A 24,980-nucleotide genomic window follows, 5' to 3' on the forward strand; every position below is an offset into this window, starting at 1 on the left:
CCCTTGAAGCATGCCCACATTGGGAAGAGACAATAGTGTCAGTCTTGCCAGATTTGAAATTGGTTGAGGTCTGTAAGCAGGAAGTCGCCCCGCTGGGTATGATGATGTCATATTGCTGAGTCTACATGTAAAACATTTACAGTAGCTGCTGTGGAACCCTCTCCCTCTTCCAAATTGGACTATAGAAAGTTGAGTTTTAGTCTTGGTTGGACTGTTTGTTCCCCAGGAGTGTATTCACTAGGAACCTCATCTCTCGTGGACAGATTCTGCTCTTAAACCGAAGAATAAGATTCTGAACGTAAACCGAAGAATCTGTCGCGGCGGTATAGAATGCGTAGGATAATGAGCAGCAGTTGTTCCGGTGTTTGGACCCAGAATTAAGTCACACAGCTGATCAAATTACGCATGACTTTAGTTCTGGGTTAACCGAGATTACTAGGAACCAAACGGAAGTAAATGGGCCGAAACAGTGAGAGTTCTAGCTGAATTTGTCCCATAAGAAACTCTTGATTCATTTGTTAATTGTTCTGTTGCAAAACAATTTTGCTACGGTTTGCATGAATGAAAACACCCCAGGCTGGTTAGTGGTTTAGAGAGGGTGATGCTCGCTCGTTTATGCCCCTTTCGTCTATGTTCCCACCCTGAGATTCCACCATGTACTGCTCCTCTCTGAATAATGTCAATTATTAATGAATGGGCCAAGTTCTATAACTTTTTTTCTCCTCCGTGGGCAAGATGCAGAACAATAATTACTTTTCGGTCTATCGCTTCTCCCGTACGATCCCTGACCATTCCGAGGTCACTCCCCAACTCTTGTCCACCCCGTCGAAAATAGACTGAGGAAAAATAAATGTGATCAAAAACGTGGTGTTCAGGGGAGGCACATGCAAGTCAGCGACAACTCAGGCTCTCAATGTCACTTTTTTCTCCCTCCCTCCCTCCCTCCCTCCTTTGCCTTGTTATTTTCCCCCAATCAAACATGGAGCTAAGTGGATTTTCTCTGTAACCCAATGATCTGCGATCAGATCATCAGACATTAAACAGTGCTGTGATTACACAGAAATATAATTACTAGAACGGACATCCCCATTCGAGTCAATGTTCCACGATGTGTGGAATTCTGTTTCCATGCTAATTACGCTGTCCTCTGCTTGAAGCGGTGCTACTTCCGGTGACACCAACATTTAGCCTCAGTTGCCAAGCACCGCTATCACGGCACTAAATCAAACCATTTCACAGAGCTCAGCAAAGCCTGCATCGACTCAAGTCAAATCACATTCAAATATCTCACACAGACATGGTTTGACTCATTTTAATCAATTACGTTTGGTTGTGGCCTCCAATCTGTTTAGCTTTGAATAAGGCCATTTTATTGCCAGTCCATGAAAAGGATGTTTGAGAAAACAGGACAAACTTCACTTCATGTAGCCTCTATAAAGTTACCGGTAACTTAATAACAAGTAGCGTGTAACATAACTGCCTAGTGCAATTACATACAGCTCAACACTGTTTATAAATGTAACACTCCTACCCAATTTACGATTGAATTATTTAGCACGATGTTAGGTGTGAAATGTAGCCTAGAGTTGATGTTTCCAGGCCCTGTCATCGGCTACAATAAAACAAAGGCTGTCACAAATGTCTCCACTCAAAAGGCTGAAAAAGTTGAAGAGATGGTTGAAAATAATGCATACAATTACAGCATGCTCTACACGTCCTTGGAACTGTAAAGAGAGGAGAGAGACAGTCTTGTCCTCTATACACTAGGATACGGAATCTAACGCGTCAGAGTAATGGAGTTGGTGTACTCTGTGCACTACAGTGAGGGCCGGAGCATTTTGCAATTACACAATGCAAATTAGTTTGTGTGGCCGCCATCGGCCCACTCCCTTCAGCTGGCTGTTTGTAAACTGTCAACGCAGCTAATATAACCTTCATTAACATTGATTGAAGCTCTGCACGTCCACTGGTTTTTACAGCGTCTGTGCAAATTGAAGTAATTAGTTCTAAAAGATTCCCTAACAAATGGAAATCAAGATTTTTGTGTAAATGTACATTTGGGATATGATAACTTTGTGACCCAAGTTGGTTTATGTTTCTGGAATTCACTCGCCTCCGGTAGGCCTTTGCTTGTGTCGAGGCCTAATGTGGATTATGGTTAGGATCTAATATTTTGAACGAATAACAATTCTGGCGGATGACAATTGATGGTGGTTGTTTTAATAATTACCAGCAAAAAATGTCCGCTTGTATTTCAGAGAGAACCCTTATTAATTCACTAATATAACTATTTCTCAATTGGTTACTTCCTTTTCTCACTCACTTTCCTTCCTTCCTTCCTTCCTTCCTTCCTTCCTTCTAGCCTTTTATCCTTCCTTCCTTCCTTCCCACTCTCTTCTTTTGTTTTAAACGTGCTTGTTCATTTTTGTCATTTTTCCTTTCCTTTTTCTTCCTGTACCCTCCTTCCTCTCTCTCCACCCCTCCTTCCTCTCTCTCCACCCCTCCTTCCCCTCTCCACCCATTTTGTCAGTATTGATAGTCTCTTAAAGCCAACTTAATCAACTCTTTCTCCTATCTTTCCTCTCTAGGCTCTTCTAGCTGGTTTTCCAGAGCTCACTACAACCAGGGAAATACATCTGCACTCTGATATACTGTATATGACATAGATCATGCTAAAAAATATACTGTATAGCTAGTCTACATTTAGCAAATGGTTCAACTGTGCAAATTTGTTTCCTTGTTTGCATGAACTAATTTCCCTTTTTGAAAATCCTCTTGAGACTTAATTCTAAGACATATGGCTTTATACCTTCATTAGCTTTTTACACTTTTAATTATATTATTGACTAGTGTGTGTGTGTGTGTTGTGGCAGAGCAAAGCTGGCAGACATACATTTTCATAGCCCAATAATGTCTCTCTCTACTTTTAGTTTTAGGTCTGAGACAATAGTGCCTTCATAAATTACACACACACACACACACACACACACACACACACACACACACACACACACATCAGGGTGTTTCTGCTTGTTTAGTTAATTTGCCTAATTCGCAGAAACACTGCCCACCCCGATCTTCCTGTCCTTATTGTAATTCAACCTCCCAAACGCTAGATGGCAGTGCTCTTACCTATCCTCTGATATCTCTGTGTCCTCTCCAGACTCCTTGCAGGCCCAGCTGATCAACATGGGGGTGATCCCCAACCTGGTGAAGCTGCTTGGGCTCCACTCAGACAACACGGCCCTCACAGAGATGTGCCTCATCGCGTTCGGAAACCTGGCTGAGCTCGGTGGGTAGTGGGACGTCTTAGAGCTGAGCAGAGAGGTCACTATGTATTGTGGGTATATACAGTGAGGGGAAAAAAGTATTTGATCCCCTGCTGATTTTGTAAATTTGCCCACTGACAAAGAAATGATCAGTCTATAATTTTAATGGTAGGTTTATTTGAACAGTGAGAGACAGAATAACAACAAAATAATCCAGAAAAACGCATGTCAAAAATGTTATAAATTGATTTGCATTTTTAATGAGGGAAATAATTATTTGACCCATCTGCAAAACATGACTTAGTACTTGGTGGCAAAACCCTTGTTGGCAATCACAGAGGTCAGACGTTTCTTGTAGTTGGCCACCAGGATTGCACACATCTCAGGAGGGATTTTGTTCCACTCCTCTTTGCAGATCTTCTCCAAGTCATTAAGGTTTCGAGGCTGATGTTTGGCAACTCGAACCTTCAGCTCCCTCCACAGATTTTCTATGGGATTAAGGTCTGGAGACTGGCTAGGCCACTCCAGGACCTTAATGTGCTTCTTCTTGAGCCACTCCTTTGTTGCCTTGGCCGTGTGTTTTGGGTCATTGTCATGCTGGAATACCCATCCACGACCCATTTTCAATGCCCTAGCTGAGGGAAGGAGGTTCTCACCCAAGATTTGACGGTACATGGCCCCGTCCATCGTCCCTTTGATGCGGTGAAGTTGTCCTGTCCCCTTAGCAGAAAAACACCCCCAAAGCATAATGTTTCCACCTCCATGTTTGACGGTGGGGATGGTGTTCTTGGGGTCATAGGCAGCATTCCTCCTCCTCCAAACACGGCGAGTTGAGTTGATGCCAAAGAGCTCGATTTTGGTTTCATCTGACCACAACACTTTCACTCAGTTCTCCTCTGAATCATTCAGATGTTCATTGGCAAATTTCAGACGGCCCTGTATGTGCTTTCTTGAGAAGGGGGGCTGCAGGATTTTAGTCCTTCACGGCGTAGTGTGTTACCAATTGTTTTCTTGGTGACTATGTTCCCAGCTGCCTTGAGATCATTGACAAGATCCTCCCGTGTAGTTCTGGGCTGATTCCTCACCGTTCTCATGATCATTGCAACTCCACAAGGTGAGATCTTGCATGGAGCCCCAGGCCAAGGGAGATTGACAGTTATTTTGTGTTTCTTCCATTTGTGAATAATCACACCAACTGTTGTCACCTTCTCACCAAGCTGCTTGGCGATGGTCTTGTAGCCCATTCCAGCCTTGTGTAGGTCTACAATCTTGTCCCTGACATCCTTGGAGAGCTCTTTGGTCTTGGCCATGGTGGAGAGTTTGGAATCTGATTGATTGCTTCTGTGGACAGGTGTCTTTTATACTGAGATTAGGAGCACTCCCTTTAAGAGTGTGCTCCTAATCTCAGCTCGTTACCTGTATAAAAGACACCTGGGAGCCAGAAATCTTTCTGATTGAGAGGGGGTCAAATACTTATTTCCCTCATTAAATTGCAAATCAATTTATAACATTTTTGACATGCGTTTTTCTGGACTTTTTTGTTGTTATTCTGTCTCTCACTGTTCAAATAAACCTACCATTAAAATTATAGACTGATCATTTCTTTGTCAGTGGGCAAACGTACAAAATCAGCAGGGGATCAAATACTTTTTTCCCTCACTGTACCAAAGGAAAAGTATTATAAATTAATTATACGGTTGAGCAGAATACTGCTGCCACCCCGCCATTCTGGACCTGGTTCAGCTTTTATACCATGCTGTCTGGGGCCTGGGCTTTGAGCATAAAGAAAAGGTCAACCCCAGATAAATGTTGAACCGTGGGCTCTCCTGTCATTCAAATGTTTTGTAAAACCGGGGACAGAAAACTGATTCCGGTGTGTATGTCTTTAGCATGGTGCCAAATCTTCGATCGTTGTCATGCCATATGCTCGGCATGAAAATGAATGAACACAGAGAAGAGTTGGCTGGCGCACAAACAGACTGGACCAGTCATTTCATCTTGATGTAACTTCCCTCTCTGCAGAGTCCAGTAAGGAACAGTTTGCCTCCACGAACATCGCTGAGGAGCTGGTGCGTCTGTTCCAGAGGCAGGCGGAGCACGAGAAGAAGGAACTGATCTTTGAGGTCCTGGCTCCACTCGCTGAGAACGGTAATTCAATACAACTTTATTTATCCCCACAGGGGCAATTAAGACCGGCAAGTCAGGTTACAAATATCAAATATACACTAAATATACAAAGGTATGTGGACACCCCTTCAAATTAGTGTATTCTGCTATTTCAGCCACACCCGTTGCTGACAGGTGTATAAAATCGAGCACACAGCCATGCAATCTCCATAAACAAACATTGGCAGTAGAATGGCCTTACTGAAGAGCTCAGTGACTTTCAACGTGGCACCGTCATAGGATGAAAAAAAAAAAAAAAAACATTGTAAAGTGGTTTTCCCACTGGCTATAAGGTGAATGAACCAATTTGTAACTCTGGATAAGAGCGTCTGCTAAATGACGTAAATGTAAATGTAATGCCACCTTTCCAACATGTCAGTTCGTAAAATGTCTGCCCTGCTAGAGCTGCCCCAGTCAACTATAAGTGCTGTTATTGTGAAGTGGAAACGTCTAGGAGCAACAACGGCTCAGCCGCGAAGTGGTAGGCCACACAAGCTCACAGAACGGGACCGCCGAGTGCTGAAGTGCGTAGCGAGTAAAAATCTTCTGTCCTCGGTTGCAACACTCACTACCGAGTTCCAAACTACCTCTGGAAGCAACGTCAACACAATAACTGTTTGTCAGGAGCTTCATGAAATGGGTTTCCATGGCCGAGCAGCCGCACACAAACCTAAGATCACCATGCACAATGCCAAGCTTCGGCTGGAGTGGATGCCAGGAGAACGCTACCTGCTCCAATGCATAGTGCCAACTGTAAAGTTTGGTGGAGGAGGAATAATGGTCTGGAGCTGTTTTTCATGGTTCAGGCCCCTTAGTTCCAGTGAAGGGAAATCTTAACGCTACAGCATACAATGACATTCTAGACGATTCTGTGCTTCGAACTTGGTGGCAACAGTTTGGGGAAGGCCCTTTCCTGTTTCAGCATGACAATGCCCCCGTGCACAAAGCGAGGTTCATACAGAAATGGTTTGTCGAGATTGGTGTGGAATAACTTGACTGGCCTGCACAGAACCCTGACCTCAATCCCATCGAACACCTGTGGGATGAATTGGTGCGCCCAACATCAGTGCCCAACCTCACTAATGCTCTTGTGGCTGAATGGAAGCAAGTCCCCGCAGCAATGTTCCAACATCTAGTAGAAAGCCTTCCCAGAAGAGTGGAGGTTGTTAAAGCAGCAAAGGGGGGACCAACTCCATATTAATGCTCATGATTTTGGAATGAGATGTTCAACAAGCAGGTGTCCACATACTTTTGGTCATGTAGTGTAGCTGCGAGCAGCAATGAATGTGGTTCACAGGATGACCGAAAGGAAACAAGATCAGTTGGATAACAAAGCAAGTACTCTATCATGTAGGAACTATCTTCCTTTATGTGCAATCAGAGAAAGCATTAACATGTTTATCTCTCAATACCACAACGATGACACAAGTGAATTTTAGTCTAGTGCTGTAGGTTGGTTATCTTTGACTGCAGCAGGTAATCATTCTTAGTCATTACTTAATGTCTTCAGTTTATATACCAATTCTGGGTTCAATTTTACTAATGGTTTTGTTAAGATTTGTGAATTATTTTCAGCTTTAGTGTATTGGTATATTGCAGTCATCTTTGAATGCTGGGACTTTATTTTGTTAAACTCATTAGAGATTAAATTGTTAAGTCTACGTAACAAATATGGTTTGAATTTGATTTGTGGTTTTAGAATTGTTCTCGTAACTGTTTTGTTCTTGACTCGTTTTGCATTCCTTTTGAGCGTGTCCATCGTGTAGTTACTTGTGTTTTAGGGGTACATTTGGTAAGGTTTAGGAATTGTGTTGATTGTAATATGCAAATGTGATTACACTACAGGTGAGTGTGTACACCATTAGTAAAAGGCAATTCTCCAGAATTTCTCAAGCCAATTTGTGCTACTGGTGACATCTATAATGACATCTATAGTTCCACCAACTGGTCTGGTGCAGCCATCTAATGTTGCAGTGACTGTCTAAGGACATAGAATTTAGATGAAGTTTACATACCAAATTCCATGGCCCCATGTCCATCGTTCAGTTCTTATAGTCCTGGTGTGATATGTTGCCATCTAGTGGTGTAGCATGGTCAACTTTAAATACAGCAGCGAATCATTCTCAAATTCATTAGAGGCTAATTCATTGAGTCTATATGCCAAATCTGGAGTCCTCTGACTGATGGTTCATGAGAAGAAAATTATGTATTTTTTGACATTAGCATATGTGTTAATGTGCATCTTTAGGTAAAAAAAAAATCTCTATAACATTAGACTGATTTAAAAGTCTAATTACAAACTCTGGAGTGACATATGGTTCATGATGATTTTGAGCATTAGCGTTACATATGTAAAGAATTAGTTAATATCAATACCAAATTCAGTGTGGTTCATCTTAGGGATGTCCATTATACCGATGACAAGTTTCTAGTTGATAGGCCACTGTGGAGTGGATTTACAGTGGTTTAAATGGACACATAAAATCAGATTTTTCTTAAAGAACTTTTGACCAATCCCTTAAATTCTCTCAAACTAAGTTAAGACATGCACCATTCCAATTTGATGTCATCTGATCCTATGGTTCATGAGATGGCCACGCACGTCTCCAACTCAATCATCAAGTTAGCAGACGACACAACAGTAGTAGGCCTGATTATAAACAACGATGAGACAGCCTACAGGGAGGAGGTGAGGGCCCTGGCGGAGTGGTGCCAGGAAAATAACGTCTCCCTCAACAAAACATAGGAGCTGATCGTGGACTTCAGCAAACAGCAGAGGGAGCACGCCCCTATCCACATCGACAGGGCCGCAGGGGAGAAGGTGAAAATGTCAAGTTCCTCGGTGTACACATCACTGAGAATCTGAAATGGTCCATTCACACAGACGGTGTGTTGAAGAAGGCTCAACAGCGCCTCTTCAACCTCAGGAGGCTGAAGAAATTCGGCTTGGCCCATAAGACCCTCACAAACTTTTACAGATGCACCATTGAGAGCATCCTGTCGGGCTGTATCACCTAATGGTACGGCAACTGCACCGTCCGCAACCGCAGGGATCTCCAGAGGGTGGTGCGCTCTGCCCAACTCATCACCGTAGGCATACTGCCTGCCCTCCAGGACATCTACAGCACCTGGTGTCACAGGAAGGCCAAGAAGATCATCAAGGACCTCAGCCACCCGAGCCAGGGCCTGTTCACCATCCAGAAGGTAAGGTCAGTACAGGTGCATCAAAGCTGGGATCGAGAGACTGAAAAACAGCTTCTATTTCAAGGCCATCAGACTGTTTAATAGCCACCACTAGCTAGCCCCCGCCCAGTACCCTGCCCTGAACTTTAGTCACTGTCACTAGACGGCTACCACCCAGTTACTCTACCATGCACCTTAGAGGCTGCTGCCCTATGAACATAGTCATGGAACACTGGTCATTTTAATAATGTTTACATACGGTTTTACCCACTTCATATGTATATGCTGTATTCTAGTCAAAGCCTATCCTATTTAACTATTGCTGTACATATACTATTCTTCAGATATACTATATATTCTATCCATATACTGTCCATATTGTCCATACATCCCATCACTCTGTGTGTGATACATACATACATACATACATACATACAGTGGGGGAAAAAAGTATTTAGTCAGCCACCAATTGTGCAAGTTCTCCCACTTAAAAAGATGAGGCCTGTAATTTTCATCATAGGTACACGTCAACTATGACAGACAAAATGAGAAAAAAAAATCCAAAATCACATTGTAGGATTTTTAATGAATTTATTTGCAAATTATGGTGGAAAATAAGTATTTGGTCAATAACAAAAGTTTCTCAATACTTTGTTATATACCCTTTGTTGGCAATGACACAGGTCAAATGTTTTCTGTAAGTCTTCACAAGGTTTTCACACACTGTTGCTGGTATTTTGGCCCATTCCTCCATGCAGATCTCCTCTAGAGCAATGATGTTTTGGGGCTGTCGCTGGGCAACACGGACTTTCAACTCCCTCCAAAGATTTTCTATAGGGTTGAGATCTGGAGACTGGCTAGGCCACTCCAGGACCTTGAAATGCTTCTTACGAAGCCACTCCTTCGTTGCCCGGATCATTGTCATGCTGAAAGACCCAGCCACGTTTCATCTTCAATGCCCTTGCTGATGGAAGGTTTTCACTCAAAATCTCACGATACATGGCCCCATTCATTCTTTCCTTTACACGGATCAGTCGTCCTGGTCCAAAAAATATATATACATAATCCTAAAATTCTAAATCAAATAGCTAGCTTAAATAATACATTTTATGACCATCTTAAAACAATTCCATATCTTAGCTTTGTAGATATTGCGATCTAAGCGCTTAGACCTACAGGGATAACCAATTAAATAATTATTACCATCACTATGATTTTTACTGTTAGGCTAAAGGTGGCATCGGCAAAAGTGTGGGCCCTTCGGTTTTCTTGGTCATCTCCTCAACCAAACAGACCACTGCAGGTTCATCACTTGTCAGTGCCAAAAGAGAGACAGGGTGGGGGGGGGGGGGGTTGTGCTGCCAAGTACAGTAGAACATTAAACCTAGCTACACCAGAGCACACAAAGCTAAAAGGCAGCAGAGGATGCAGAAAGCCAGCAACTCAATTAACTTAAAAGCATTAAAATGCCCCAACAAGATACTGGCTAGGCCGAGCCAGATCATGCAGATGGTTATTAGTGATGGGGGGGATCGATACAGTTACATATCGGGATATTATTTCTGACGATATTTTGTATCGTTATGACAATATTGCAAAATTATTATTGCGCTAGTTGTCTGTACCTGCACCAAAACTCCAGTATTTTTCCTTCATAGCTTATTCTCCATCATCTTTTTAAATAGGGAGCCAATTTGTTTTCAGCACTTTTATTTCCATGACTGATCAAAACTTGTTTTCTCATGGCTCTCCCTTGTCAGTCTGCAGCAGACATATGGTGAGCAATCTGTTTGGAACATCGAATCGCAATACATACAGTGGGGGAAAAAAGTATTTAGTCAGCCACCAATTGTGCAAGTTCTCTCACTTAAAAAGATGAGAGGCCTGTAATTTTCATCATAGGTACACGTCAACTATGACAGACAAAATGAGGGGAAACAATCCAGAAAATCACATTGTAGGATTTTTAATGAATTTATTTGCAAATTATGGTGGAAAATAAGTATTTGGTCAATAACAAAAGTTTCTCAATACTTTGTTATATACCCTTTGTTGGCAATGACACAGGTCAAACGTTTTCTGTAAGTCTTCACAAGGTTTTCACACACTGTTGCTGGTATTTTGGCCCATTCCTCCATGCAGATCTCCTCTAGAGCAGTGATGTTTTGGGGCTGTCGCTGGGCAACACGGACTTTCAACTCCCTCCAAAGATTTTCTATGGGGTTGAGATCTGGAGACTGGCTAGGCCACTCCAGGACCTTGAAATGCTTCTTACGAAGCCACTCCTTCATTGCCCGGGCGGTGTGTTTGGGATCATTGTCATGCTGAAAGACCCAGCCACATTTCATCTTCAATGCCCTTGCTGATGGAAGGAGGTTTTCACTCAAAATCTCATGATACGTGGCCCCATTCATTCTTTCCTTTACACGGATCAGTCGTCCTGGTCCCTTTGCAGAAAAACAGCCCCAAAGCATGATGTTTCTACCCCCATGCTTCACAGTAGGTATGGTGTTATTTGGATGTAACTCAGCATTCTTTGTCCTCCAAACACGACAAGTTGAGTTTTTACCAAAAAGTTATATTTTGGTTTCATCTGACCACATGACATTCTCCCAATCCTCTTCTGGATCATCCAAATGCACTCTAGCAAACTTCAGACGGGCCTGGACATGTACTGGCTTAAGCAGGGGGACACGTCTGGCACTGCAGGATTTGAGTCCCTGGCGGCGTAGTGTGTTACTGATGGTAGGCTTTGTTACTTTGCAGGTCATTCACTAGGTCCCCCCGTGTGGTTCTGGGATTTTTGCTCACCGTTCTTGTGATCATTTTGACCCCACGGGGTGAGATCTTGCGTGGAGCCCCAGATCGAGGGAGATTATCAGTGGTCTTGTATGTCTGCCATTTCCTAATAATTGCTCCCACAGTTGATTTCTTCAAACCAAGCTGCTTACCTATTGCATATTCAGTCTTCCCAGCCTGGTGCAGGTCTACAATTTTGTTTCTGGTGTCCTTTGACAGCTCTTTGGTCTTGGCCATAGTGGAGTTTGGAGTGTGACTGTTTTGAGGTTGTGGACAGGTGTCTTTTATACTGATAACAAGTTCAAACAGGTGCCATTAATACTGGTAACGAGTGGAGGACAGAGGAGCCTCTTAAAGAAGTTGTTACAGGTCTGTGAGAGCCAGAAATCTTGCTTGTTTGTAGGTGACCAAATACTTATTTTCCACCATAATTAGCAAATTAATTAATAAAAAATCCTACAATTTGTCTGTCATAGTTGACGTGTACCTATGATGAAAATTACAGGCCTCTCTCATCTTTTTAAGTGGGAGAACTTGCACAATTGGTGGCTGACTAAATACTTTTTTCCCCCACTGTGTGTGTGTATATATATATATATATATATATATACACACACACAGTACCAATCAGAAGTTTGGACACACCTACTCACACCGTCCCCTGTAGCTCAGTTGGTAGAGCATGGCGCTTGCAACGCCAGGGTTGTGGGTTCGTTTCCCACGGGGGGCCAGTATGAAAATGTATGCACTCACTAACTGTAAGTCGCTCTGGATATGAGCGTCTGCTAAATGACAAAAATTAAAAAAAAAAAAATATTCAAGGGTTTTAATTCATAAAAAAAAATTTTACATTATAGAATAATAGTGAAGACATCAAAACTATGAAATAACACATATGGAATCATGTAGTAACCAAAAAATATATTTGAGATTCTTCAAAAAGCCATCCTTTGCCTTGATGACAGCTTTGAACACTCTTGGCATTCTCTCAACCAGCTTCACCTGGAATGCTTTTGCAACAGTCTTGAAGGAGCACTTGTTGGCTGTTTTTCCTTCACTCTGCGGTCCGACTCATCCCAAACCATCTCAATTGGGTTGAGGTCAGGGGATTGTGGAGGCCAGGTCATCTGATGCAGCACTCCATCACTTTCCTTCTTGGTAAAATAGCCCTTACACAGCCCGGAGGGTGTTGGGTCATTGTCCTGTTGAAAAACAAATGATAGTCCCACTAAGCCCAAACCAGATGGGATGGCGTATCTCTGCAGAATGCTGTGGTAGCCATGCTGGTTAAGTGTGCCTTGAATTCTAAATAAATCACAGACTGTGTCACCAGCAAAGCACCCCCACACCATAACACCACCTCCTCCATGCTTTGCGGTGGGAAATACACATGCGGAGATCATCTGTTTACCCACACCGCGTCTCACAAAGACACGGCGGTTGGAACCAAAAATCTCAAATTTGGACTCCAGACCAAAGGACAAATTTCCACCGGTCTAATGTCCATTGCTCATGTTTCTTGGCCCAAGCAGGTCTCTTCTTCTTATTGGTGGCCTTTAGTAGTGGTTTCTTTGCAGCAATTTGACCATGAAGGCCTGATTCACACAGTCCCCTCTGAACAGTTGATGTGTCTTTTACTTGAACTCTGTGAAGCATTTATTTGGGCTGCAATTTCTAAGGCTGGTAACTCTAATGAACGTATCCTCTGCAGCAGAGGTAACTCTGGGTCTTCCATTCCTGTGGTGGTCCTCATGAGAGCCAGTTTCATCATAGCACTTGATGGTTTTTGCAACTGCACTTGAAGAAATGTTCTGTATTGACTGACCTTGCTAATTTGAGCTGTTCTTGCCATAATATGGACTTGGTCTTTTACCAAATAGGGCTATCTTCTGTATACCCCTCGTACCTTGTCACAACACAACTGATTGGCTCAAATGCATTAAGAAGGAAATAAATTCCACAAATTAACTTTTAAGAAGGCACACCTGTTAATTGTAATGCATTCCAGGTGACTACCTCATGAAGCTGGTTGAGAGAATGCCAAGTGTGCAAATATGTCATCAAGGCATAGGGTGGCTATTTGAAGAATCTCAAATATAAAATTTTGTATTTGTTAAACACTTTTCTTGTTACTACATGATTCCATATGTTATTTCATAGTTTTCATGTCTTCACTATTATTCTACAATGTCCAAACTTTTGACTGGTACTGTGTGTGTGTGTGTGTGTGTGTGTACTGTGTGTGTGTGTTTTATATATTATCATGGACTAAAAGTCAGTTTCACTCAATTTGGTCTTTGGACTCATCACAATTGTCCCTTAAGAGATTGATGAAATAACATTGATCCATTCAAAGATGGCCACACTATACCAGTAGATGCATATTAGCATATACACTGAGTATACAAAACATTAAGAACACCTGCTCTTTCCACGACATAGACTGACCAGGTGAATCCAGGTGAGAGCTATGGTCCCTTATCGATGTCACTTGTTAAATCCATTTCAATCAGTGTAGATAAAGGAGAGGAGACAGGTTAAAGAAGGATTTTTAAGCCTTGAGACAATTGAGACATGGATTGTGTATGTGTTCATTCAGAGGGTGAATGGGCAAGACAAAATATTTAAATGCCTTTGAACGGTGTATGGTATTAGGTGCCAGGCGCACCGGTTTGAGTGTGTTAAGAACTGCAGCGCTGCTGGGTTTTTCACACGCAACGGTTGTGTGTATCAAGAATGGTCTTCCACCCAAAGGACATCCTGCCAACTTGACACAACTGTGGGAAGCATTGGAGTCAACATGGGCCAGCATCCCTGTGGAAAGCTTTCAACACCTTGTGGAGTCCATGCCCCGACGAATTGAGGCTGTTCTGAGGGCAAAAGGGGGTGCAACTCTTTGGAAGGTTTTCCTAATGTTTTGTGCACTCTGTTTGTTAGAGACGTGTGTGTGCGAGCATTTGTGAAAAAGATGGCGTGTGTGCGCATGTGTGACCGAGGGAGAGACTCACTGACTGTTATCATTCTTGGCAGCACACTGGGTTCTCCCCTTCTACCAGTCTCCTAGACAACGTCCTACTTAACTCTACTCCAGAGAACAGGCTCTCTTTCCTCTCTGACACACACACACACACACGCGCGCATGCATGCACACACAGACACAATCCAATCCCAGACTCAAACATCTAATCTCGCTCTCACACGAACCCTGTATCCCTCCCTCCCGTCTTTGACAGTACTACTCTAGTTACTTCTTTACCATTTGACCAAAACCACTGCCCAAGCCTGAAGCAGGGTTGTTTCCAACACATACAGTCCACATTCAAGATTCCCAAAAGCCAAACGGCAAAAAGCACTCACGGAGATTTTGGGATATGGTGCAATAAATTATTTGTTTTCCTTTATATCTAACAAAAACGAATAAAAAAACAACAATTCACCTTTATTTAACTAGTCAGTTAAGAACAAATTCTTATTTACAATGACGGCCTACCCCGGCCAAACCAGGACGACGCTGGGCCAATTGTGCACCGCCCAATGGGACACCCAATCACGGCCAGATTGTGATACAGCCTGGAATCGAACCAGGGTCTGTAGTGACGCATCTAGCACTGAGATGCACTGAGATGCAGTGCCTTAGACCGCTGCGATTACTGGAACTGTAAAGACATACTATGGTATGGTCTGCAACATATGGTCAAGACGAGTCTAGTTAAGACTCCTCCTACCGAAGGCCCAACTTCCTCCATTTATTCAAGACTACACACTTGCTACAGTACAATGAATGGGCAAGAGGGGGAGCCATATACTAAGGTAAACTAATAACAAAATGAATATATCGATCTGGTAAGGGGGATACCTAGACAATTGTACAACTGAATGCATTCAAACGAAATGTGGCTTCTGCATTTAACCCAACCCCTCTGAATCAGAGATGCGGGGGGGCTTTCTTAATCAATGTCCACGTCATCGGCGCCCGGGGAGCAGTTGTTGTTGGGGGTTAACTGCCTTGCTCAAGGGCAGAACGACAGATTTTTCCACCTTGCCGGCTCGGGGATTCGAACCAGCGACCTTTCGGTTAGTGTCCCAGTGATCTTAACCGCTAGGCTAGGTATGTATAACTCATAAGTACACCATATTACATCTCGTATATCGCAGTCGGCGTTCCAATTCATCCCAAAGGTGTTCAATGGGTTTGAGGTCAGCGCTCTGTGCAGGCCAGTCAAGTTCTGAAAACACCGATCTCGACAAACCATTTCTGTATGGACCTCGTTTGTGCATGTGGTCAATCTCATGCTGAAACAGGAAAGGGCCTTCCCCAAACTGTTGCCACAAAGTTGGAAACACAGAATCATCTAGAACAGGGGTGTCAAACGTCCGGCCCGCGGGCCGGATCAGGCCCGCAAACAGGTTTAATCCGGCCCGCGAGATGATTTTGTAAAGTATAAAAATGAGCTGCAATTTTTCAATAAAAGAAACTGCTGTTCCAATTGTGTCCACTGGATGGCGCAATAGCAATTGTGTTAAGCAAGCAAACTGTTTATACTGGGGCAGAGCAAATAGGTCAAGCAAGTGCAGCCAGTCCGGATGAGCTACTTTGTTTTGCCCGCGATACTTTTAACATTATGTGCTTTGGCACCCTCATTGCCCCAATATGTCTCTGTCAAAAAAGAGAAAAGTGGACGCAGAGTGCAGAGTGTTCCAAGAAAAATTGTCAGCCTTCTATTTATTCACGGAATTGAATGGGAAAGCTGTATGTTTGGTGTGTTCACAGCATGTTGCAGTGCTGAAAGAATATAACCTTCGTCGCCACTATGTGAGTCTTCATGCCGACAAATATGACAACTTTCAAGGACAGCGGAGAAGAGAGAAGGTGAATGAACTGTTGGCGGGTCTGAAGAAACAGCAGTCTGTGTTTACTCACAGCCGAGACATCAGTGACGCTGCAGTGAAAGCTAGCTACCTCATTGCTAATGAAATCGCAGTGGCTTCAAAACCATTTAGTGAGGGTGAATTTGTAAAAACATGCATGATGAAGGCAGCGGAGATTGTGTGCCCTGAAAAGCACCAGGCTTTTGCAAATATCAGCCTGACAAGAAACACAGTTGCAGACAGGATTTCCGATCTTTCAGTGGATTTGGACAGCCAGTTGAAGCAAAAAGTAAAGTAACTTATTGCGTTTTCGGTTGCAATTGATGAAAGCACGGACATTACAGATGTTGCACAACTGGCCATTTTCATCCGCAGAGTTGATGACACATTGACCGTCACCGTGGAGTTGGTGCCGATGACAGATACAACGACAGCAGCTGATATTTTCACTGCACTCGTCAGCGCGCTGGACAGGGTCGGAGTGGACTGGTCCCGCGCTGTCAGCCTGGCTACAGATGGTGCGCCCTCAATGATCGGGAAAAAAGCAGGCGTTGTGACAAAGTTCAGAGAGAAAGTGCAATCTGCAAATGGAGGACGTGATTTTTGGACTTTTCACTGTATTTTGCACCAGGAGGCTTTGTGTTGCAAGTCATTAAAGATGGATAACGTCATGAAGGTGGTTATTATTTTTATTATATTATTATATTATATTATTATTATAATATTATTATTATTATAATATTATCCAAACTGTTAATTTCATCCGATCCAGAAGCCTGAATCAACGTCAGTTTGACAGCCTTCTCAGAGAGAAAGACCACATCTATGGCCTGCCATACCACACTGAGGTAAGATGGTTAAGCCGAGGTGCTGTGCTGAGGCGTTTCTTTGATTTACGAGAAGAAATTGAACAGTTCATGGAAGAAAAGGGCAAACCAGTGTTAGAATTTCATTCCGCAGAATGGATGCAGGACCTTGCATTTATGGTGGATGTTACAGAGCACCTGAATAACTTGAACAAACAGCTGCAAGGGTGCAACAAAGTTGCCACGCAGTATTATGACAGCATACGTTCTTTCAAGTTGAAGCTGTCATTGTGGGAGACGCAACTCGCCGGTGGTGATGCAGCTCACTTCCCCTGTCTGAAAAATGTGTGCGCGACCCAACATGTGGCAGACATGAAGCGGTTAAAAGATAAAATAACGGGACTGTTACGGGAGTTTGAGCAACGCTTTCAGATTTTTGGTGAACTGGAGAAAGACTTCAACGTTTTTTGTTCGCCATTAACCGTGAATCCCTCTGATCTGCCCGTCAGCATCCAACTTGAAATAATATACTTGCAGTGTGACTCGGATTTGAAGGGCAAATTTGCCGCAGCTGGCTTGGACACATTTTATCAGAATCTCTTGCCAGGTTACCCCAACTTGACAGCCCTCGCTGCAAAACTGTTGTGCATGTTTGGAACCACATATCTTTGTGAGCAAGTTCTCTGTAATGAGCATAAATAAAACAAAGCTGCGCTCAAGGCTCACGCACAAGCACTTGAATCACATCCTGAAGTTGGCTGCCACTCAGGATGTGACGCCTGATATTGATGCGCTGGTGAAAGCTAAAAGATGCCAGGTATCAGGAGTCAAATAAACTATGCAACCCCACTTAAAGTGCTGCATGAGACACCCTGATATAGTTCTGTGATCTGTGATATACTTCTGTGAATCACTGAGGCATTGTGTGTTTGTGTGTTGTTTGTCCTCAGAATTTCAAATGGCTTGAGGTGTTTTATGATTAATAGTGATGTTGTGCTTTTGGACACACTGTCCTCAGGCTCCAGCTTTATGTTTATATGTTTTTATGTTGATGTGCTATTGATTTTATTTTATTTGTATATTTAACCTATTCTTGACTCTGTGGTTCTTGCACTTGTTTGGGGAACAGGATTTCATTATTTGTATCTACATTTCTGCCTGAGAAATGACACCCTGATATAGTTCTGTGATCTGTGAAACAGTTCTGTGAATCACTGAGGCATTGTGTGTTTGTGTGTTCTTTTTCTTTAGAATTTTCAAATAAACTTGACGTGTTTTATGATTAGTAGTGATGTTGTGCTTGTACTATTTTGGACACACTGTCCTCAGGCTCCAGCTTTATGTTTTATGTTGATAGTATTAAAACAAAGAAAACAATCTGAAGTTGTTGTTTTTAAGTTATATATACCATGATTTTACCGGTCCGGCCCACTTGGGAATAGATTTTCCTCCATGTGGCCCCTGAGCTAAAATGAGTTTGACACCCCTGATCTAGAATGTCATTGTATGCTGTAGCGTTAAGGGGACTAGCCGGAAACATGAAAAACAGCCTATATCTGGATTCCCAGTCATGTGAAATCCATAGATTAGGACCTAATGAATTCATTTCAATTGACTGATTTCCTTATATGAACTTTAACTCAGTGACGTCTTTGAAATTGTTGCATGTTGCGTTTTTATATTTTTGTTCAGTGTGTGTGTACACACACTGAGTATACAAAACATTAAGAACACCTGCTCTTTCCATGACAGACTGACCAGGTGAATCCAGGTGAAAGCTATGATCCCTTATTGATGTCACTTGTTAAATCAACTTCAATCAGTGTAGATGAAGGGGAGGAGACAGGTTAAAGAAGGATTTTTAAGCCTTGAGACATGGATTGTGTATGTGTGCCATTCAGAGGGTGAATTGGCAAGACAAAATATGTAAGTGCCTTTGAACAGGGTATGGTAGTAGGTCCCAGGCGCACCAGTTTGTGTCAAGAACTGCAACGCTGCTGTTTTTTTTTGTACGTTTCCTGTGTGTATCAAGAATGGTCCACCACCCAAAGGACATCCAGCCAACTTGACACAACTGTGGGAAGCATTGGAGTCAACATGTCCCTGTGGAACACTTTCGACACCTTGTAGAGTCCCTGCCCCCGATGAATTGAGGATGTTCTGAGTGCAACTCAATATTAGGAAGGTGTTCCTAATGTTTGGTATACACGGTGCTCTATGTTTTTTTGTTTTCTATACAATATGGATAACTGGCTCTGTTGAGGGCTCAGTTATAATTGAACCCATGTTTTGTGGGTGACAACAGAACCAAGTCATCTGTGTAAAGTAAAGTAAAGTAAGCACTTCATTTCTGTGTCATGTAGGGTGGAGCCAGAGACTATATTGCGGCAACACTAATTCATTTATATAAATATTAACCGACGTTAGGACATATGCCTGTAATATACACACTATACAGTACATAGGCCTACATATACATTAGACATGCAGCATAACAAACTACTCATTTACAGATGCATTCTGTACCGTTTATTACATTTTCTTAGTTGCATCTTCGGGCATTACTTCTTGGACTAATTTGTAAAACAAAACAACAAATGGTTACCAAGACCCAACCCCCTTAGATACATGAACAGTATTTCAGCATCACAGCCAGGATAGTAATAACAAGCCACCATATCTCTTGGCAAACCCCAGGTGACACTTCAACACAGTTTCCTGTTATAAAAAAAAAAAAGGTGCAATGTCAGATTAACATTGCAACACATTATCTACATTATCTATGTAGGCCTACCTATCTTACTTACTGTTTCACTTGATATACACTACCAGTCAAAGGTTTGGAAACCTACTCATTCAAGGGTTTTTCTTTATTTGTAAAAATAAAATAAAAAAAGTACATTGTAGAATAATAGTGAAGACATCAAAACTATGAAATAACACACATGGAATCATGTAGTAACCTAAAAAGTGTTAAACAAATCAAAATACATGTTATATTTGAGATTCTTCAAATAGCCACCCTTTCCCTTGATGACAGCGTTGCACACGCTTGGCATTCTCTCAACCAGCTTCATGAGATAGTCACCTGGAATGCATTTCAATTAAAAGGTGTGCCTTCTTAAAAGTTAATTTGTGGAATTTCTTTCCTCCTTAATGCATTTGAGCCAATCAGTTGTGTTGTGACAAGGTACGGGGGTATACAGAAGATAGCCCTATTTAGTAAAAGACCAAGTCCATATTATGGCAAGAACAGCTCAAATAAGCAAAGAGAAACGACAGTCCATCATTACTTTAAGACATGAAGGTCAGTCAATACGGAACATTTCAAGAACTTTGAAAGTTTCTTCAAGTGCAGTCGCAAAAACCATCAAGCGCTATGATGAAACTGGCTCTCATGAGGACTGTGCTTGTGTCTGGAGTCCAAATTTGAGATTTTTGGTTCCAACCGCTGTGTCTTTGTGAGACACAGTGTGGGTGAACGGATGATCTCCGCATGTGTATTTCCCACCGTAAAGCATGGAGGAGGAAGTGTTATAGTGTGGGGGTGCTTTGCTGGTGACACTGTCTGTGGGTTATTTAGAATTCAAGGCACACTTAACCAGCATGGCTACCACAGCATTCTGCAGCGATACGCTGTCCCATCTGGTTTGCGCTTAGTGGGACTATCATTTGTTTTTCAACAGGACAATGACCCAACACACCTCCAGGCTGTGTAAGGGCTATTTTACCAAGAAGGAGAGTGATGGAGTGTTGCATCAGATGACCTGGCATCCACAATCCCCCGACCTCAACCCAGTTGAGATGGTTTGGGACGAGTCGGACGGCAGAGTGAAGGAAAAGCAGCCAACAAGTGCTCAGCATATGTGGGAACTCCTTCAAGAATGTTGGAAAATAATTCAGGTGAAGCTGGATGAGAGAATGCCAAGAGTGTGCAAAGCTGTCATCAAGGCAAAGGGTGGCTATTTGAAGAATCTCAAATATAAAATATATTTTGATTTGTTTAACACTTTTTTTGTTTGGTTACTACATTATCCCATATGTGTTATTTCATAGTTTTGATGTCTTCACTATTATCCTACAGTGTAGAAAATAGTAAAAATAAAGAAAAACCCTTGAATGAGTAGGTGTGTCCAAACTTTTGACTGGTACTGTATATAAACTACCTTCTATTCATTTTCATTATACAACAAACACACTGCCGCATAGATCCATTATATTTCCTTGTCCTTTTTAAGTTACCTGAGAGAAGTGTGATGTTTCTCCTGATCTCCTGTCCCAGGTCTTTGTTCTTTAAGACAAACATCAGGGTCTTATTGACCGCTCCCTGCAGGGTTACTGTGCTGGAAACAGTGTATAGGCCCTGTGCGTCCTGGGAGAGGTGTGTGACTGTGTCGTTGGTGACGTCCTCTCCACTGACAGTCAGCCACTGCACTGAGGGCCGAGGGTACCCCTTGGTGGTCAAGAGGAGCTCCACACCACAGGCAGATGTTGAGAACTTCAGGCGAGGCTCAGAGTAGAACGCTATACACAACAATGATAGAATTGGATATTGAAAAGGTATCATGACCAAAACTGTATGCTTTCTACAGAAGTGGAGGTGTTAAGAATATGAAGTGAAGCATGACTGTATAACAACCCCAATTGACTTCATTGGAGATTAAATTAAATCAACTAAATGTCCCACTGAATAACATGTTTGTAAAGAGTGCAAAATCATGAGTCATGCATACATGTATATAACTGTTATGCAAGGTGCTTGATTGTTTCTCAGCAAGTTCCAAGTTAGCAGAAAAAAATATATGGGTGTTACCTGCTAATTTAAGGTATACAGATTTCCTCTTTGGGCCCATTTCTGTGTGCACAGTACAGATATAGTTTCCCTCATCTCCCACGGTGGTATGTTCCAGCCTGAGAGAAGCGTTCCCCTTCTCTATATCAGAGTGGTACAGGCTGGTTCTGTTGACATAGCGACTGCTCTGGTCGTTCAGGTGGTCCTGACCATAGTAGAAACTGTGGACCACCTCTTTGTCTAACTTCCATTCAATCTGGCAGCACGTTCGATCCCATTGTTTGTCCACAGGGAAACTGCAGTCTAGGACTGTATTTTGCCCCTGGATGGCAAGCTGGGTCTCACTGGGAACAGTGGTCGCAAACTCTGCTACAAAGACAAAAGGCATTATCCACTGAGCCAAAGCTGTTCTGTGACAGATTTACATTTTAGTCATTTAGCAGACGCTCTTATGCAGAGCGACTTACAAGAGCGATTAGGGTTAAGTGCCTTGCTCAAGGGCACATCAGCAGATGTTTCTGCTAGTCGGCTCGGGGATTCGAACCAGCGACTTTTCGGTTACTGGCCCAACGCTCTTAACCAGTAGGCTGACTACCTGCCGCCCCAGATTTAGGAAATGGTAAAGGAAGTGTGCAGTGCCATTTCTTACTTCAGGAGTCAGTCGAGTTTTAGAAAATGTCGGTTGAGTTTTGGCCATACTGTGTGCTATACTTAGCAAACAACGGCACAAACAAACTTGCATCCAGCACCTTTGAAAATGGATAAATAGGCCTATGTCCAAACTCTGTCCTATGTCCAAACATTCTTATCCAAAATGGCCAATTCATGTCTGTGTTGAATGTGTCTAAACAGCTTTTGTTATGTTCAAACAAACCTTTGACTTTATTCTTGCAAATAATTGACCACATAAAACTTGATGTACTAATCTGCACATTTAGTAAACATTTTTTATAATCACTGTCTATATACTAGTAAGATAATATTAATTGAAGATGATAACTGAATTGTTAGACTTACCAAAGTGGGATACCTTAAAGAGCAGAAATGAAACAACAAAAGTGAGACATGATTTCCAGTTCATAGCCATGTTCTTGAGTGGACCGTTTCATTCAGCAAATCACATTGAAGTCCAGCTGCAGACTGATCTCATGTCTTACAACTATATTTACACCTCCCCCTTTTATATTTGTTTCTCAGTCTGACTCCGCCCACTCTTTATCTCCGCTCAATTTCTTGAGTTCCTGTAATGAATTCCCTGCCAGAGTGACTCATTTTGATTACACAAGGACATAGCAGTTGTTCTACAGCCACTCGCATGACTCAAATACATGTACTTAGGCGTTTGAATTTATTGCTGAATGTCTGTCTTTAGACAACAAAAACAAACATGGTGTTTCGCAAAGATTCCACCAGTGCAGTTTACATTTTTGTCCTCAGAACAGCCTCAATTCGTCGGGGCATGGACTCTACAAGGTGTCGAAAGCGTTCCACAGGGATGCTGGCCCATGTTGACTCCAATGCTTCCCATAGTTGGCTGGGTGGTGGAACATTCTTGATACACACAGGAAACTGTTGAGTTTTAAAAAACAGCAGCGTTGCAGTTCTTGACACAAAACAGTGCACCTGGCACCTACTATCGTACCCCGTTCAAAGGCACTTAAATATTTTGTCTTGCCCATTCACCCTATGAATTACGCACACACACAATCCGTGTCTCTAGGCTTAAAAATCCTTATTTAACCTGTCTCCTCCCCTTCATCTACACTGATTTGAAGTGGATTTAACAAGTGACATAAGGGATCATAGCGTTCACCTGAATTCACCTGGTCAGTCTGTCATGGAAAGAGCAGGTGTTCTTAATGTTTTGTAAACTGGGTGTATACTGAACCGTCATTATCCAGGTGGTCCTCTGTAGCTCAGCTGGTAGAGCACGGCGCTTGTAACGCCAGGGTAGTGGGTTCAATCCCCGGGACCACCCATACACAAAAATGTATGCACGCATGACTTGTAAGTCGCTTTGGATAAAAGCGTCTGCTAAATGGCATATTATTATTATATTATTATTATCCATGTATGGACAGTGGACACATTTGTTAAACTCTGACACTCAAGTAGGCGAAGTAGGAATAAGGTACACAAAGAAAACATGAAGATATATAGTTGAAGTCGGAAGTTTACATAAACGTAGGTTGGAGTCATTAACTCGTTTTTCAACCACTCCACAAATGTCTTGTTAACAAACTATAGTTTTGGCAAGTCGGTTAGGACATCTACTTTGCATGACACGAGTAATTTTTCCAACAATTGTTTACAGACAGATTATTTCACTTATAATTCACTGTATCACAATTCCCAAATCAAATTTTATTGGCCACTTGCACCGAATACAACAGGTGCAGACATTACAGTGAAATGCTTACTTACAGCCCTTAACCAACAGTGCATTTATTTTTAATAAAAAAGTAGAATAAAACAACAAAAAAGTGTTGAGAAAAAAAGAGCAGAAGTAAAATAAAATAACAGTAGGGAGGCTATATATACAGGGGGTACCGGTGCAGAGTCAATGTGCGGGGGCACCGGCTAGTTGAGGTAGTTGAAGTAATATGTACATGTGGGTAGAGTTAAAGTGACTATGCATAAATAATTAACAGAGTAGCAGCAGCAGCGTAAAAAGATGGGGTGGAGGTGCAGTGCAAATAGTCTGGGTAGCCATGATTTAGCTGTTCAGGAGTCTTATGGCTTGGAGGTAGAAGCTGTTGAGAAGTCTTTTGGACCTAGACTTGGCACTCTGGTACCGCTTGCCATGTGGTAGCAGAGAGAACAGTCTATGACTAGGGTGGCTGGAGTCTTTGACAATTTTGAGGGCCTTCTTCTGACACCGCCTGGTATAGAGGTCCTGGATGGCAGGAAGCTTGGCCCCAGTGATGTACTGGGCCGTATGCACTACCCTCTGTAGTGCCTTGCGGTCGGAGGCCAAGCAGTTGCCATACCAGGCAGTGATGCAACCAGTCAGGATGCTCTCGATGGTGCAGCTGTAGAATTTTTTGAGGATCTGAGGACCCATGCCAAATCTTTTCAGTCTCCTGAGGGGGAATA

General features: G+C 42.5%; 2 protein-coding genes across 3 annotated transcripts in view; one reads left to right on the forward strand and one right to left on the reverse strand.

Annotated features, from left to right (window-relative positions):
* The window catches only part of LOC311132000 (rap1 GTPase-GDP dissociation stimulator 1-like), a 59,590-nt gene that overhangs the window by 19,128 nt on the left and 15,482 nt on the right, over positions 1–24,980 (forward strand). Inside the window, exons 6-7 of the mRNA XM_084165163.1 lie at positions 3,164–3,292; positions 5,292–5,417. Of these exons, the coding sequence (XP_084021289.1) occupies positions 3,164–3,292; positions 5,292–5,417 (255 nt within the window). The remainder of the gene's footprint in view (positions 1–3,163; positions 3,293–5,291; positions 5,418–24,980) is intronic.
* On the reverse strand, positions 19,609–23,039 carry LOC311132001 (CD276 antigen-like). 2 transcript variants are annotated; one of them, XM_084165164.1, is made up of 4 exons: positions 22,902–23,039; positions 21,906–22,253; positions 21,335–21,616; positions 19,609–19,810 (listed from the first exon to the last, which is right to left on the reverse strand). In XM_084165164.1, exons 1-4 carry the CDS (start codon positions 22,969–22,971, stop codon positions 19,713–19,715), a joined length of 798 nt encoding a protein of 265 aa, XP_084021290.1. In that variant the 5' UTR covers positions 22,972–23,039; the 3' UTR covers positions 19,609–19,712. The 2 variants fall into 2 exon arrangements, with proteins under 2 accessions (XP_084021290.1, XP_084021291.1); XM_084165165.1 differs by having other exon boundaries at positions 21,906–22,250; positions 22,902–23,019.

Source organism: Coregonus lavaretus (genome assembly GCF_964263955.1).
Source record: "Coregonus lavaretus genome assembly, chromosome: 7".
Lineage (NCBI taxonomy): Eukaryota > Metazoa > Chordata > Actinopteri > Salmoniformes > Salmonidae > Coregonus > Coregonus lavaretus.

What these genes read in the sequence shown, in the direction of transcription:
- LOC311132001 (XM_084165164.1), bottom strand. Translation starts at nt 22,971, where the DNA reads ATGGCTATGAACTGGAAATCATGTCTCACTTTTGTTGTTTCATTTCTG. An exon ending in CTTTAAGGTATCCCACTTTG is followed by an intron (nt 22,254 to 22,901) that starts GTAAGTCTAACA and finishes TTGTCTTTGTAG; the next exon opens with CAGAGTTTGCGACCACTGTT. An exon ending in AAACATCACACTTCTCTCAG is followed by an intron (nt 19,811 to 21,334) that starts GTAACTTAAAAA and finishes TTTTTATAACAG; the next exon opens with GAAACTGTGTTGAAGTGTCA.